This window comes from Barbatula barbatula (genome assembly GCF_947034865.1).
Source record: "Barbatula barbatula genome assembly, chromosome: 17".
In the NCBI taxonomy this organism is placed as follows: Eukaryota; Metazoa; Chordata; class Actinopteri; order Cypriniformes; family Nemacheilidae; genus Barbatula; species Barbatula barbatula.
The window spans coordinates 773,020-788,561 of NC_136780.1; the positions used below are offsets into that span (position 1 = coordinate 773,020).

The 15,542-nt window shown below is 43.6% G+C and overlaps 1 protein-coding gene across 2 annotated transcripts in view; it reads left to right on the forward strand.

The window, feature by feature from the left end:
• syde2 (synapse defective 1, Rho GTPase, homolog 2 (C. elegans)) overlaps positions 1-11,233 on the forward strand; it is a 31,671-nt gene extending 20,438 nt beyond the window's left edge. For both annotated transcript variants that reach the window (XM_079477444.1, XM_079477445.1), the window contains exons 4-7: positions 3,498-3,624; positions 6,366-6,547; positions 6,628-6,859; positions 9,372-11,233. In XM_079477444.1, the coding sequence (XP_079333570.1) occupies positions 3,498-3,624; positions 6,366-6,547; positions 6,628-6,859; positions 9,372-10,009 (1,179 nt within the window). In that variant the 3' untranslated portion in view covers positions 10,010-11,233. The remainder of the gene's footprint in view (positions 1-3,497; positions 3,625-6,365; positions 6,548-6,627; positions 6,860-9,371) is intronic.
• Positions 11,234-15,542: the final 4,309 nt, after the last annotated feature.

The following is a 15,542-nucleotide window of genomic DNA, read 5'->3' on the forward strand; positions in this document are numbered from 1 at the left end:
TGTGTGTGTGTTAGTTTTTGTATGTTTGTCTATTTGTCAGTCTGTGTGAATGAAGTTGTGCATGTGTGTCTGTGTGTGTCCTTCTCTGTCTGTATATGTGTGTTAGTTTGCGCATGAATCCCACCATCACGTCTTCCACTGAGGAAGCAGAGGCCGAGGGCTCAGAGGTGGACTCGTCCATCACCCAAGCCGAAGTCACTGAGGTAGTGAGAAACTCCCAAGTGGCAAGGCTCCGAGGGTGGATGAGATTCGCCCTGAGTACCTCAAGTCTCTGGTTGTTTTGTGGGGCTGTCTTGGCTGACACGCCTCTGCAGCATCTCGTGGCGCTTGGGGACAGTGCCTCTGGGATGGCAAACCGGGGTGGTGGTCCCTCTTTTTAAGAAGGGGGACCGGAGGGTGTGTTCCAACTACAGGGGGATCACACTTCTCAGCCTCCCCGGGAAAGTCTATGCCAGGGTACTGGAAAGGAGGATACGGCCGATAGTAAAACCTCGGATTCAGGAGGAACAGTGTGGTTTTCGTCCGGGCCGTGGAACGCTGGACCAGCTCTACACCCTCTACAGAGTGCTGGAGGGTTCATGGGAGTTTGCCCAACCAATCCACATGTGTTTTGTGGATTTGGAGAAGGCATTCGACTGTGTCCAGCGCGGCATCCTGTGGAGGGTGCTTCGGGAGTATGGGGTCGATGGTCTTTTGCTAAGGGCTGTCAGGTCCCTGTACGACCGAAGCAGGAGCTTGGTTCTCATTGCCGGCAGTAAGTCGGACTTGTTCCCAGTGCATGTCAGACTCCGGCAGGGCTGCCCTTTGTCTCCGGTTCTGTTCGTAATTTTTATGGACAGAATTTCTAGGCGCAGCCAGGGGCCGGAGGGTGTCAGGTTTGGGGACCACACGATTTCGTCTCTGCTATTTGCGGATGATGTTGTCGTGTTGGCTCCTTCAAGCCAGGACCTTCAGCATGCACTGGGACGGTTTACAGCCGAGTGTGAAGCGGCTTGAATGAAAATCAGGACCTCCAAATCCTAGGCCATGGTCCTCAGTCGGAAAAGGGTGGCTTACCCACTTCAGGTTGGTGAAGAGTTCCTGCCTCAAGTGGAGGAGTTTAAGTATCTTGGGGTCTTGTTCACGAGTGAGGGAAGGATGGAAAGGGAGATTGACAGACGGATCGGTGGAGCTTCTGCAGTAATGCGGTCGATGTACCGGTCTGTCGTGCTGAAGAAAGAGCTGAGCTGCAAGGCGAAGCTCTCAATTTACCAGTCAATCTACGTTCCTACTCTCACCTATGGCCATGAGCTTTGGGTCATGACCGAAAGGACGAAACCCCGGATACAGGCGGCCGAAATGAGCTTCCTCCGCAGGGTGGCTGGGCGATCCCTTAGAGATAGGGTGAGAAGCTCGGTCACCCGGGAGGAGCTTGGAGTAGAGCCGCTGCTCCTCCACATCGAGAGGGGTCAGCTGAGGTGGCTTGGGCATCTGTTCCGGATGCCTCCTGGACGCCTTCCCCGGAAGGTGTTCCGGGCCCGTCCGACCGGGGAAGACCTAGGACATGCTGGTGGGACTATGTCTCCCGGCTGGCCTGGGAACGCCTCGGTGTCCCCCCGGAAGAGCTAGAGGAAGTGTCTAGAGTGAGGGATGTCTGGGCATCTCTACTTAGACTGCTGCCCCCGCGCCCCGGCCCCGGATAAAGCGGAAGAAAATGGATGGATGGAATGGTGTTTGCGCATGAGTTTGTGCATGTTTGTATGTCTGTCAGTGTGAATTTGTGCTTGTGTGTGAAGTTGTGCAGATTTGTCTGTGTGTGTCTTTGTGACTCTGTGTTTTTCCGAACACGGTTCATCTTGTAGCAAACATATAAACGAACAGTTCACCCAAGAATTCTGTCTTCATGTCATTCTGACTTGTGTTATTAAATTCTTTCATAAAACTCACGATTATTCTCAGGGTTTTAAACAGAATGCCTGTGCAGTTATGTCCCACAAAACAAAAGTGTAAGATGCTTGATCTGCCAGAACTTTACACTGTTTGGTGTGAGGTCACCCATCATAAAAATCATCATCCCGTTATTGTGACATTGAAAACAGAAGCTTGATTGTGTAAAAATGTTTGTTTCTCGAAATAAACAAACAACATCTCTTCAGGATGTTTGTGTTATGATGAAGTTCGCGTGACCTCTAAAGTTTGACCTGTTAGAGAGCAGCTCCAGACGTCTGGCCTTTAGCCAGATGAGAAATTCCTGCCGTGGACTTTGAGTTGGACGCTGGTCACATGAATGTGTGTTCACATGTGCAGAGCTAAATCAAGAACACAAGCGGGAGAAACAGAGGAAGAGTTTCATGCATTCAGGAAACACTTCAGCTGAACACATTGTTTCCGTCCCACACGCCTCATTGTTAAGAATGGAGTGAAATATCTGACATGTGCTCTTTAATCTACATGAAATCTATAAAAAAATACTATATACTGCAAACAGTTATTAACATCTATAAGTCATAAAGTATTTATAACAACATGCATTTCAAACATAAATACATGAAAGTCATATGACCTCATCACATTATGAGCTAAATGTCTAGTCCACCCAACAGGTAGACTTGATATATTTGATAGACAGGTGGTGTGTATGTATGTTTGATTGACAGGTGGTGTGTATGTATGTTTGATTGACGGGTCTATGTGTTTGATTGACAGGTGGTGGGTCTGTATGTTTGATTGACGGGTCTATGTGTTTGATTGACAGGTGGTGGGTCTGTATGTTTGATTGACGGGTCTATGTGTTTGATTGACAGGTGGTGTGTATGAATGTTTGATTGACAGGTTTGTGTGTTTGATTGACAGGTGGTGGGTCTGTATGTTTGATTGACAGGTTTGTGTGTTTGATTGACAGGTGGTGTGTATGTATGTTTGATTGACAGGTGGTGTGTATGTGTGTTTGATTGACAGGTTTGTGTGTTTGATTGACAGGTGGTGGGTCTGTATGTTTGATTGACAGGTTTGTGTGTTTGATTGACAGGTGGTGTGTATGTATGTTTCATTGACAGGTGGTGTGTATGTGTGTTTGATTGACAGGTTTGTGTGTTTGATTGACAGGTGGTGGGTCTGTATGTTTGATTGACAGGTTTGTGTGTTTGATTGACAGGTGGTGTGTATGTATGTTTCATTGACAGGTTTGTGTGTTTGATTGACAGGTGGTGGGTCTGTATGTTTGATTGACAGGTTTGTGTGTTTGATTGACAGGTGGTGGGTCTGTATGTTTGATTGACAGGTTTGTGTGTTTGATTGACAGGTTTGTGTGTTTGATTGACAGGTGGTGGGTCTGTAGGTTTGATTGACGGGTCTATGTGTTTGATTGACAGGTGGTGGGTCTGTATGTTTGATTGACGGGTCTATGTGTTTGATTGACAGGTGGTGGGTCTGTAGGTTTGATTGACGGGTCTATGTGTTTGATTGACAGGTGGTGGGTCTGTAGGTTTGATTGACGGGTCTATGTGTTTGATTGACAGGTGGTGGGTCTGTATCGTCTCTGCGGTTCGGCTGCTGTGAAGAAGGAGCTTCGAGAAGCGTACGAGAGAGACAGTCACGCTGTCGAGCTGTCAGAAAACAACTACCCAGATATTAACGTCATTACAGGTGATACATGTGTACACATACGTGACACACATCCCCCCCTCTGTCTCTCTCTCTCTCTCTCTCTCTCTCTCTCTCTCTCTCTCTCTCTCTCAAGATTCAAGATTCAAGATTCAAGATTCAAAAAAGCTTTATTGGCATGATAAAAAAGTGTTTTACATTGCCAAAGCAGGAAGATTAAATATAAACATTCTGTATAAAATAAAATAAGAGTATCCTATATAAGAAACAATATGTACACATCAATACAGACATAAAAGTGCGAAGTATTGACAAAAGTTCTTAGTGAAAGTGACAGGATCCTGTCATAAGTGTCAGTTTGTGTGTGTTGTGTCAGTGTTGTGTGTGTTGTGTCAGTGTTGTGTTGTGTCAGTGTTGTGTCAGTGTTGTGTTGTGTTGTGTCAGTGTTGTGTGTGTTGTGTCAGTGTTGTGTGTGTTGTGTTGTGTTGTGTGTGTGTTGTGTTGTGTTGTGTTGTGTGTGTGTTGTGTTGTGTTGTGTCAGTGTTGTGTGTGTTGTGTTGTGTCAGTGTTGTGTGTGTTGTGCTGGTTGTTGCTCTTCTGTCGTGACAGGACTTGACGTATCTCGCCGTCAGGTTTGAGCTGATGGGCTTTTCTCCCAGTATGTATGAGATCTTGTCCTGTTGTTGAAACTGCTTGAAGTCTTTGTGGAAGTTTGTGAACTGGGGGAAGAATGTTTCTCTGATGTCCGTATAGTTTGGACACGAGGTTAAGAAGTGCAGCTCTGTTTCCACTTGTCTCTGTGTGCAGTGTGGACACAGTCGCTCTTCTCTTGGAGTCCATGTCTGTCTGTGTCTCTCTCTCTCTCTCTCTCTCTCTATATGTCTCTCTCTGTCAAATTGGGTCAAATAATTAGGTGTGTGTGATTAATTAACCAGAGGTCAAAGGTCAGAAAAAGCTGGCAAAACACACCGTAACAAGGGGTTATGTTGAGCTCTCATGATCTGATTATGTCACAACCTCACACACAGACATACACAACATACACACATACACTACATGTGTGTGTGAGTGAGGTTGTTGTCCTCTGTGTTGTTTGTATGAGCAGGTGGTGTTTATTTGCCTTCTTGTTAACCCAATCAAAGTCCCATCATGCATCTGGACACCAGTCAGCCAATCAGCTTTTCTGTTTATCGTTTTATTAATGTTATGACTGTGAGCTTTTATGTTTATATTTCGAGTTTTCCTGATCTTTTGTGCTTTTGTCAATCTATAATGATTTTTATATTATTAATATACTTAATAGATTATTTAGCAGTTTTAGTTAATTTTTTGTGTGTGTCTTATTTGTCTTATAAATTGTCCATAATTCTAGCGCATGTGTTGATATTGTGTAGTAAGTGTGTACATGCAGAGAGAAATCAGGGTCAGGTTGAGTTTAAACAGGGTGGGATTTTCTCTGCATGTCGTAAAATGTCAACTTGAGACGTGTGCTACACAAAGAGCTTTCATGAGAGATCTGCACATGCTGTTCCCTTCAGTGTGTGTGTGTGCTCTGTGAAAAGACATGTCAGGTCATTAACAAGTGTGTTTGTGTGTGTCACACAGAGTCATACAGATGGTCCTTGACTCACACCAGTGAGATATACCCACCAGACAATGAGAGAGAGACGGCTGTGAGAGAGAGACACAGAGAGAGAGAGAGAGAGACGGCTGTGAGAGAGAGAGAGAGAGAGAGAGAGAGAGAGAGAGAGAGAGAGACGGCTGAGAGAGAGAGACACAGAGAGAGAGAGAGAGAGACGGCTGTGAGAGAGAGAGAGAGAGAGAGAGAGAGAGAGACGGCTGAGAGAGCGAGAGACGGCTGTGAGAGAGAGAGAGAGAGAGAGAGAGAGACGGCTGAGAGAGCGAGAGACGGCTGTGAGAGAGAGAGAGACGGCTGAGAGAGAGAGAGAGAGAGAGAGAGAGAGACAGAGAGAGACGGCTGAGAGAGAGAGAGAGACGGCTGAGAGAGAGAGAGAGACGGCTGAGAGAGAGAGAGAGAGACGGCTGAGAGAGAGAGAGAGAGAGAGAGAGAGACGGCTGAGAGAGAGAGAGAGAGAGACAGAGAGACAGAGAGAGACGGCTGAGAGAGAGAGAGAGACGGCTGAGAGAGAGAGAGAGAGACGGCTGAGAGAGAGAGAGAGACGGCTGAGAGAGAGAGAGAGAGAGGGTGTTATACAAACAGTGCAGAAAGCCGCTGAGTCAGAACAGGGTGACCGTTCGTACACACACACACACAGTTGTGTGAATAAATGTGTGTGTGTTTGAGTGTGTATGCATGTGCGCTATAAAGAAACGCTACGAGCTTGCGCACATCCGCATACCCTGTTTTAAGCCAAAAGTGCTTTTAATGCACTGTTAGTGTGTATGTGTGTTTATAGTTTGTGTATATAAATACTATTTTAGGCCCTATACACACACACACACGCACACACACGCATGCACGCACACACGCACACAGAGAGAACAGTCCAATGCTCATTGGTTGCTTGACTTCCTCTATCAGTCTGTTATTAGACTGTTGTTCAGTTTTGTGATGTTTAATAGAGTGTAATAAATCAGCAATAACAGGATTACCAGTTTCATGTTGTCAAAATAGATGCACAGATAGTCACAGAAACATTTTATTTTAAGGCATTTTTACTGGCATGATGGTATTTACTGCCAAAGTATTACACACAAAAACAGGAAACGTATAACAACAACAAACAATAAAGTGGAATGAATGTATTCGTCTGTGTGTGCAGGTGTGCTGAAGGATTATCTCCGTGAGCTCCCTCATCCTCTGATCAGTCAGCAGCTGTACGAGTCGGTTCTGGAGTCGATGTCGACGAGGCCTCTCCAGATGGGAGCCGGCGGATGTGAGAACGACCCGGCCGACTCCGAACACACCGTCAGTCTGCTGGAGGTTCTGCCAGAAGTGGAGAAGGTACCCGGACGTCCTAGAGAATCTATAATCCGTGAAATCCAAAGGAGATTGTGTCTCACCGCTGTGTGTTTGTGTGTCAGGCGACCCTGCGCAAACTCATGGATCATCTGAAGCGCGTGGCCTCGCATCACGAGCTGAATAAAATGACCTGTCAAAATCTGGCCGTGTGTTTCGGGCCGGTTCTGCTCAGTCAGAGACAGGACGCCTCCAGTCACGGGAACCGGGTGTTCATCGACTCGGAGGAGCTGGCCAGCGCTCTGCACTTCAAAAAACACATCGAGGTTCTGCACTACCTGCTCCAGCTGTGGCCAGGTGAGAACATCTCGTTCTCTCTCTGCGTCAGTCTCTGGACCGAGTTGTTCGTTGTGTTATACGGGTTCATGGAGATTTGGGGTTCGGTCACCATGATAAATGCGTGTTGTGCTTCTGCTGTGTGCGTGACTTCTTCCAGCAGTGAGGCAGGCGTACAGTAGAGCTCAGTCTATAATTACACGCATTCCTCTTTTAAACTTCAACTCTGGACGTCCCGCCTGCCGCAGAACAATCAGTCTGTTTGCATGGGCCTCTCTCTGGACAAGAGCCTCCGTCAGGCGTGCGAGGCCCGCTGCGCTTCTCTTGTGGTGTGACGTCTGTGAACACATTATAGAGTCGTTTCTCTTTTCCCAAGAACACGAAAGAAGATATTTAGAAGAATGTTGTTAACTTTGAATTGGTTACAGTAGAGGTGAACGGGGGGCTGTGCTGTTCTGTGACCAACATTTAAAAAAATCTTCTTTTGTGTTCTGCGGAAGAATGAAAGATAAACAGTTTTAAATGACGAGAGGGTGAATAAATGATGACAGAAAATTAAGTTTGAGCGTGAACGAATAGTATAGTAATAGTCGCGTATTTTAATATTTATATTTTACCATAACAATACCATGTTATTTATTTATTATCCCCTATGTTTGTCACGTATCATGGAGTACCACCCTTACGAAACAAAAATAGATACTAGAAAATATCCTTCAATATGATAAATAGTTGGAACCAAGGTTATTTACATTACTTAACTTCAAAAGGTCTCGGTTCATTGAAGTAATATAAAATATTGACCCTTAAAATAATGGGAAAAGCTAACTAAAGGAAAAATTGAAATAATTTCAAAGCACTACAATTATAATAATAAATAAAAATTAATAATTATAAAATGACAAAAGTGAAAAAAAATTGCATAATGATTTTAAAATGTGAAAAAAACTAAAATCAAAACTATATTATCTCTGGTTGGAACTAATGCTTATATTTAACAATCATTTTAAAGCAGCAATTCCTTACGTATTATTTGATGTAATGTTGAAATAAACTAATGTTTTATTTTATATGTTATTAAATGTATATTAAATACAGATGTAACAATATGAAGGATATCGTGTTATTACCGTGGTCACATGACTGTATGAAACGACAGAAAGGAAGTTAGAAAAATGAATAGATGTTTCCTTTGGAGAGGGCTATCCGGTGCAATTATTGTATTTAATAAAAGGGATTTTTAGGTCATTTGACCCATCTCGCACTATACCTCACACCGCTGAGCAACAGTTATGAGTAGAGGATAAAGAAAAGATGATGCTTATGACACGTTTCCAAGGCATCATTTGTCATCTCAAACAGCGCAATAAATACACTTTTTTTTGACAGTCAATATACTGCAGGAATGTCTTTGTACAATAAAATTCAATTTATATATCTAATATAATATTTATATCTAATATCTACTTTTATTGTTTTATATTGTAAGAGAATCACTTTAATAAATATAGATAAAATATACCTCATGGTTTAATTACATTTACATTACATTTATTCATTTGGCAGACGCTTTTATCCAAAGCGACTTACAAGTAGTTTTCTATACAGTGGCACATTACTGCAGAGCAATCAGGGGTAAGGTGCCTTGCTCAAGGGCCCTTCAGTCATGACCTGCTGGCACTGAGATTGGAACCGGCAACCTTCTGATCACAAGCCCAACGCTCTAACCATTAGGCCACAGTGATCAGAAGGTTGCCGGTTCCAATCTCAGTGCCAGCAGGTCATGACTGAAGGGCCCTTGAGCAAGGCACCTTACCCTGTATTAGCTGTGGCCATACAGCTAATACAGCTATTGATGAAATAGTGAGAATTGTCTTAAGATGACGTGTGAGTAGATAACATTATAAAAAAACAAATTATTTTCATTAGCGGATCAGGTTATTGCATTGTGATGAAGGACGCGTATAAAACCATCTGTTGTGTATTTTAGCTTTTCTTGTGATCAAAGATTTTCTTGTTATTTGTAAAAAGAGAGTTCACCCCAAAGGGAATATTATGAATCATGAACACAAAACCAATGAGACATTTCTCAAAATATCTTCTGTTGTACTCACATACAGATTTATAGCCACATGAGAGAGAGAACACATGATGACAGAATATATATTTCGGGAGCACTGTCCCTTTAAGTGCTATATTTATATTGTATGTTTTGTGGTTGTATTTGTTCCGTCACGTCTGTAGGCAGCAGCTAGAATCAGTCGAGGGCTAAGAGGGCAGATCGGGACAGGTAAACCGGATTAAAGTGGTGTGCTTTGCGTGTCCTCATCTACCACTTCAATCTCAACATATTGACAGCATATGGTCAAATACAAGCTATGATGTCATCTTGTCATTTCCCAGCTTTATAGATTTTGTGGTGTTGTCAAATTTGACAGTTTTCTGCATGGGTTGAGTAAACACATACTAATCTTCATCTCATTGTAACTCTAGCATTAACAGACATCTCTCTTTCTCTCCCTCTGTCTCGTAGTTGTGGACGCTCAAGGGAACCCCTCATCTCCCGCACCCGCCCCGGTGGAGTCATTTCCAAAGGCTGCCGTGAGAAGAAGAAAGGATCGTCCACAGGTACTGAATCTAAGCGAGGCGGAGGTGACCGGAGTCCTGCGACCTCGGGCCGGCCGTCTGGACAGTCCCAGTAACCGCTACGCCGGAGACTGGAGCCGCTGCAGGGAGCCGTACCTCCAGCCCAGCTGTCCGGACGACGCCGACTATGCCGAAGTTCCCAACGAAGATCCTCCGGACGGGGCACAGGAGGACCTGCCGAAGCTTCCCGGAGACGCGGTGCTTGAAGAAGACTCGACCGAGGTGGATGAGGGGACGGAGAGAGATGAGGAGATGCAGGTAGAGAAGGAAGACAGTGAAGGGGACAATTTGGACAACCTACAACGGGAGGAATGTCTTCCCATCAGCCCCTGCCATCGGATCCTCCAGGACCTTGAGGAGCACAGACCCAAAGAGCACACGTATCAGGCGTTCATGAAGATCCAGGAGATCAGCCCGGTGCTCACCAACAGAGTCAACCTGCGGGACTTGCAGGAGAGCATCGACGCCCTCATCGGCAACCTCGAGAGAGAACTCAACAAGAACAAACTCAACATGCGATACTGACGTCGGGTGACTTTACCGGACCTGTTACCATGGAAACATTCCACGGTCTCGATCTTGTGATCTTGTTTCTCTTCTTATTAGAAGAACACATTAAACCCTGCGGGCGGCACCTGGGGTCTTTATTTTTTTAAAGTGGTACTGATGACAGCGAGAGGTTTTAACTTCTTACAGAGGTACAAACGTAAACCAATGCACTTATGATGCCGAATGGCAGGGGGTTCACATCAGGTACACACGGGAGTGAAGCCTTACTGTGGGAGAACCACATACGGGTAGATCCCAGGCCCTAAACCTCTTTCCCTACACCCTACACCTGGGCTATGTGAACGCTATATTCTGTGCCCTAAACCCTACACATTAAACCTTGCAGCTTACACCCTGAAACTCACAACCAACGCTCTACATCCCACACATAACATGTTACACCCTGAAACTCACACCCTACATCCTACACGTTACACCCTGAAACTCACACCCTACATCTTACAGGTTACACCCTGAAACTCACACCCTACATCCTACACGTTAAACCCTGAAACTCACACCCTACATCCTACAGGTTACACCCTGAAACTCACACCCTACATCCTGCACGTTAAACCCTGAAACTCACACCCTACATCCTACACGTTAAACCCTGAAACTCACACCCTACATCCTACAGGTTACACCCTGAAACTCACACCCTACATCCTACACGTTAAACCCTGAAACTCACACCCTACATCCTACAGGTTACACCCTGAAACTCACACCCTACATCCTACAGGTTACACCCTGAAACTCACACCCTACGCTCTACATCCTACAGGTTACACCCTGAAACTCACACCCTACATCCTACACGTTACACCCTGAAACTCACACCCTACATCTTACAGGTTACACCCTGAAACTCACACCCTACATCCTACAGGTTACACCCTGAAACTCACACCCTACGCTCTACATCCTACAGGTTACACCCTGAAACTCACACCCTACATCCTACACGTTAAACCCTAAAACTCACACCCTACATCCTGCACGTTAAACCCTGAAACTCACACCCTACATCCTACACGTTAAACCCTGAAACTCACACCCTACATCCTACAGGTTACACCCTGAAACTCACACCCTACATCCTACAGGTTACACCCTGAAACTCACACCCTACATCCTACACGTTAAACCCTGAAACTCACACCCTACATCCTACAGGTTACACCCTGAAACTCACACCCTACATCCTACAGGTTACACCCTGAAACTCACACCCTACGCTCTACATCCTACAGGTTACACCCTGAAACTCACACCCTACGCTCTACATCCTACAGGTTAAACCCTGAAACTCACACCCTACGCTCTACATCCTACAGGTTAAACCCTGAAACTCACACCCTACGCTCTACATCCTTAACGTTACATCTCACACCCAACGCTCTACATCCTACATGTTACACCCTGAAACTCACACCCAACGCTCTACATCCTACATGTTACACCCTGAAACTCACACCCAACGCTCTACATCCTACATGTTACACCCTAAAACTCACACCCAACGCTCTACATCCTACATGTTACACCCTGAAACTCACACCCAACGCTCTACATCCTACATGTTACACCCTAAAACTCACACCCAACGCTCTACATCCTACATGTTACACCCTGAAACTCACGCCCTACGCTCTACATCCTACATGTTACACCCTGAAACTCACACCCAACGCTCTACATCCTACATGTTACACCCTGAAACTCACACCCTACGCTCTACATCCTACATGTTACACCCTGAAACTCACACCCAACGCTCTACATCCTACAGGTAACACCCTGAAACTCACACCCAACGCTCTACATCCTACATGTTACACCCTGAAACTCACGCCCAACGCTCTACATCCTACATGTTACACCCTGAAACTCACACCCAACGCTCTACATCCTACATGTTACACCCTAAAACTCACACCCAACGCTCTACATCCTACATGTTACACCCTGAAACTCACACCCAACGCTCTACATCCTACATGTTACACCCTGAAACTCACACCCAACGCTCTACATCCTACATGTTACACCCTGAAACTCACACCCAACGCTCTACATCCTACATGTTACACCCTGAAACTCACACCCAACGCTCTACATCCTACATGTTACACCCTGAAACTCACACCCTACGCTCTACATCCTTAACGTTACATCTCACACCCAACGCTCTACATCCTACATGTTACACCCTGAAACTCACGCCCTACATCCTACACGGTACACCCTTTAGCTTACACCCTATGCCCTACATCCTACACATTACACCCTTTAACTCACACCCTACGCCTTGAAGCTCACACCCTACGTCCTACGCATTACACCCTGAGGCTCACGCCCTACATCGTACACATCAAACCCTTAAAATAACGCCCTACACATTACATTACATCCTGAAGCACACACCCTACATCCTACATGTTACACCCTTTAGCTTACACCCTATGCCCTCCACATTATACCGAAAACTCACACCCTGCGCACTGTGGCTCACACCATACATCCTACACATAACCCCCTGTAGCTCACACCCATCGCCCTATATCTAAAACATTACACCCTACATGTTTAGCACACACCCTTTACACCCCACACTAGGCCCTAAACCCTATACATTACACGCTCTAGCTCATGCCCTACACCCTCCCTTCGGGGAGCAACAAATGCTGCTGGTCTGTTCTTAGAGGTATTGATGCAGTTCTGTGAGATTCGAACAGATGAGCATCCTCCTAAACAAGCTATAGAGAGCTTAACATGACTATATGCTCGTCGTCATTTGTACATGAAATATTTAAGAGTAGTCAGGCAGAGATCTTCTATTGGGAAACCCTCAATATCTCACAAGCTGTGTTTGATATGTTAGCGTGGGTCAGGTAGCCCGAATCATCGTGTAAATCAGTCCAGGGATATAAACTCATCAGTATTTGACACTCGCATGTTTGTATGAATAGAGCTGAAATGTGTTTCTGATGGCGACTCTTCAGTGTTGTGAATATTTAAATGTTCCTCAGCTACCTTGTAGTATTTGGCCTGTAGATCAGTCTGAAATAAAGAAATCTATAGATGTACATACAGTATATATATATATGTAATGATATAACCCACAGTGATGATAGATGTTGTGTTGAGAATATTTGAGTGTAATATGGTTGAAAGCTTTATGGTCAAACTCGAACAGTGTCATACAGTGAGATGTATTTATGTGTGTAGATAGAGATTATTTTAAATACAGTGAAATGTGGCAGCTGCACGCGGTTGTAAATTTACGGTTAAGCTTATGTGAATATAAAGCAGCGATTCTTGACATGATCTGATGTGATTTCTGAGGACAACGGTATCTATTAAATCTGATGAGGAATCATCTAAACAAACGTGATCAGAAATGTGTTTTGATTGGTTGTTGTTGTGCACATCACACTCACTCGACCGTAAAACAAGTTAGGACTCCCATCAGACTAAATATATGAGGTGAAGTGTTCTGCTTTAGAAGCCGGTTGAAAGAAACTCCTGGAGTGATGAAAACACACGGTGTCAAAACTCCATTACAGTCATTATGAAGCGGTTTTACACTCCCCTTGCAAAACATTAGTTTGCTTCGAGTTCACTTTGTTAAGAAACATCCACTACTTTATCTAGTAAGTGTACTAATATCAATGTGTGTACTATTTAATAGTGTACTATTTCAACTTCAGAATTGGCCTACTTTTAAGTGTTTCGTTTGTAATATAAAATACAAGTGACCTTATGAGTTATACTGATGGTTTACTAGTATAACGCTTTTAAATACTAGTTCAAACACATTTTTTAGTTTGAAGTACACTCTTAGTAAGTTTATATATTATATTATGTGTAGGGACGTAACGGTTCACCGTGAACCGGTTGAAAATCGATTATAATACGTGACGATTTAAATCGTTAAAAGAATCGCAGTTCATGTTTTGAACAGCAGGGCCGCTGTTCTTTTCTTGGTAAATGTGGATATGCGGATATTTGTTAAAAAGTTAAAGGTAGGAAGAACACAGACAAAGTCTTAGTTTGTTTATATTAAAGAGACTTTTTTATACATTATTTTTGTTTTAAAACTCCAATTTAGTTATTTGACATAAAATACGACAATGTGCAACATTAGAGAAATAATAAAAGGGCAGTTGTATCGCATCGTGAGATCAGAATCGTGCAAAGCATCGTATGCTGAGTAAATTGTTACATCCCTATTTATGTATATATTACTTTTCACTTTATACTTCAGGTCTTTGAGGACACTTCAAGGTAGATTTTAAGTAAATTTCTATTATTAGTTTCCGTTGACTGAAAGTCATTATAGTTTGATAGTTTATCTCCATCAAAAGACAATATATTTAGTCTTTTCTGACTGTTCAAGTCTATTTCTGAGAAGTATAATTTCTCGCTTTAAGTATAATAGTAGTACACACTTGAATAAGCTTCAGTTGTTGTTAAAAACTGGCAGCATGTCTTTGAAATGCATTTCGCGTAACACAGAATTGAGAATTTAAAGATTATCGTGACAGATTCCCGTAACAAGTGTTTTATTATTTGGATGTAAGAGCTTAAAGTCGTACACAGCTAGTTTGTTTGACAGTTTCTTTACATGATTTAATGGTCTGTATGTTTCCTTACGATCAGCAGTGATTTTCTTTGACATCAAACCTCCAGTGTTTTATAAGAACACATCTGAGAGTCTCTACTGATATTCAGAAGATGTGCTCACATTAAAGCTTGTGTTTCGTTCATTGGCGACTTAAATGTTTTTTAGGTCTCAGATTTATATTGCATGCGAGTTTCAAAATTTCCAGAATTTTCCATCTTCTGCAGCTCACAGAATAAGCATCTGTCTCGTGTATCGGGTGAGTCCTACGTTTACATGTACGTTTTTTGTGTAAGTGATTTAAAGGATTCAAACGTATGAGTAGATATAGAAACAATCTGTCAACTGGTGTCTTGCAGTTTGAGTTTACAATGACTGAGCTGAAATGTATGTTTTGAGTATTAATCTTGTCAAATCTGAGCCCAATTTGAGATGTTGTTGAGATCTCAGTGTATCTCCAGTACTTTGGCATGTCTTCAACACTATAAGAAATAAAAATCCCTTTTCTTCGTTTCTTCTCATCAAATCTTTTGCTTGTCTCATCTGCTTCTCAGATGTTCATAAAGTTTCACAATTGTCTCTGTCATAAGAGTAATTTTCGGAGAAACATCTTTGTCTTGAAACATGAAACCGAGAACTCTTTAAAATCTCCTGAGCTGTGAAAGAGAAACCACTGGATGGTGTGTGAATGTTATTCTGGTGTTTTTTTCTCCAGCGGCCCCATACGTCTGCGCTCCAGCCGCGATAAACATCCACACAGACGGTCCGAGTCTGGCTGCGGTTCAGATGTGTGACTGCTCTGCTCTCTGACCTGACGTTTGGAAGAGATGACCTTTGAGAAATAACGCTCAGGGGTGATCACGCTCAACACCATCCTGT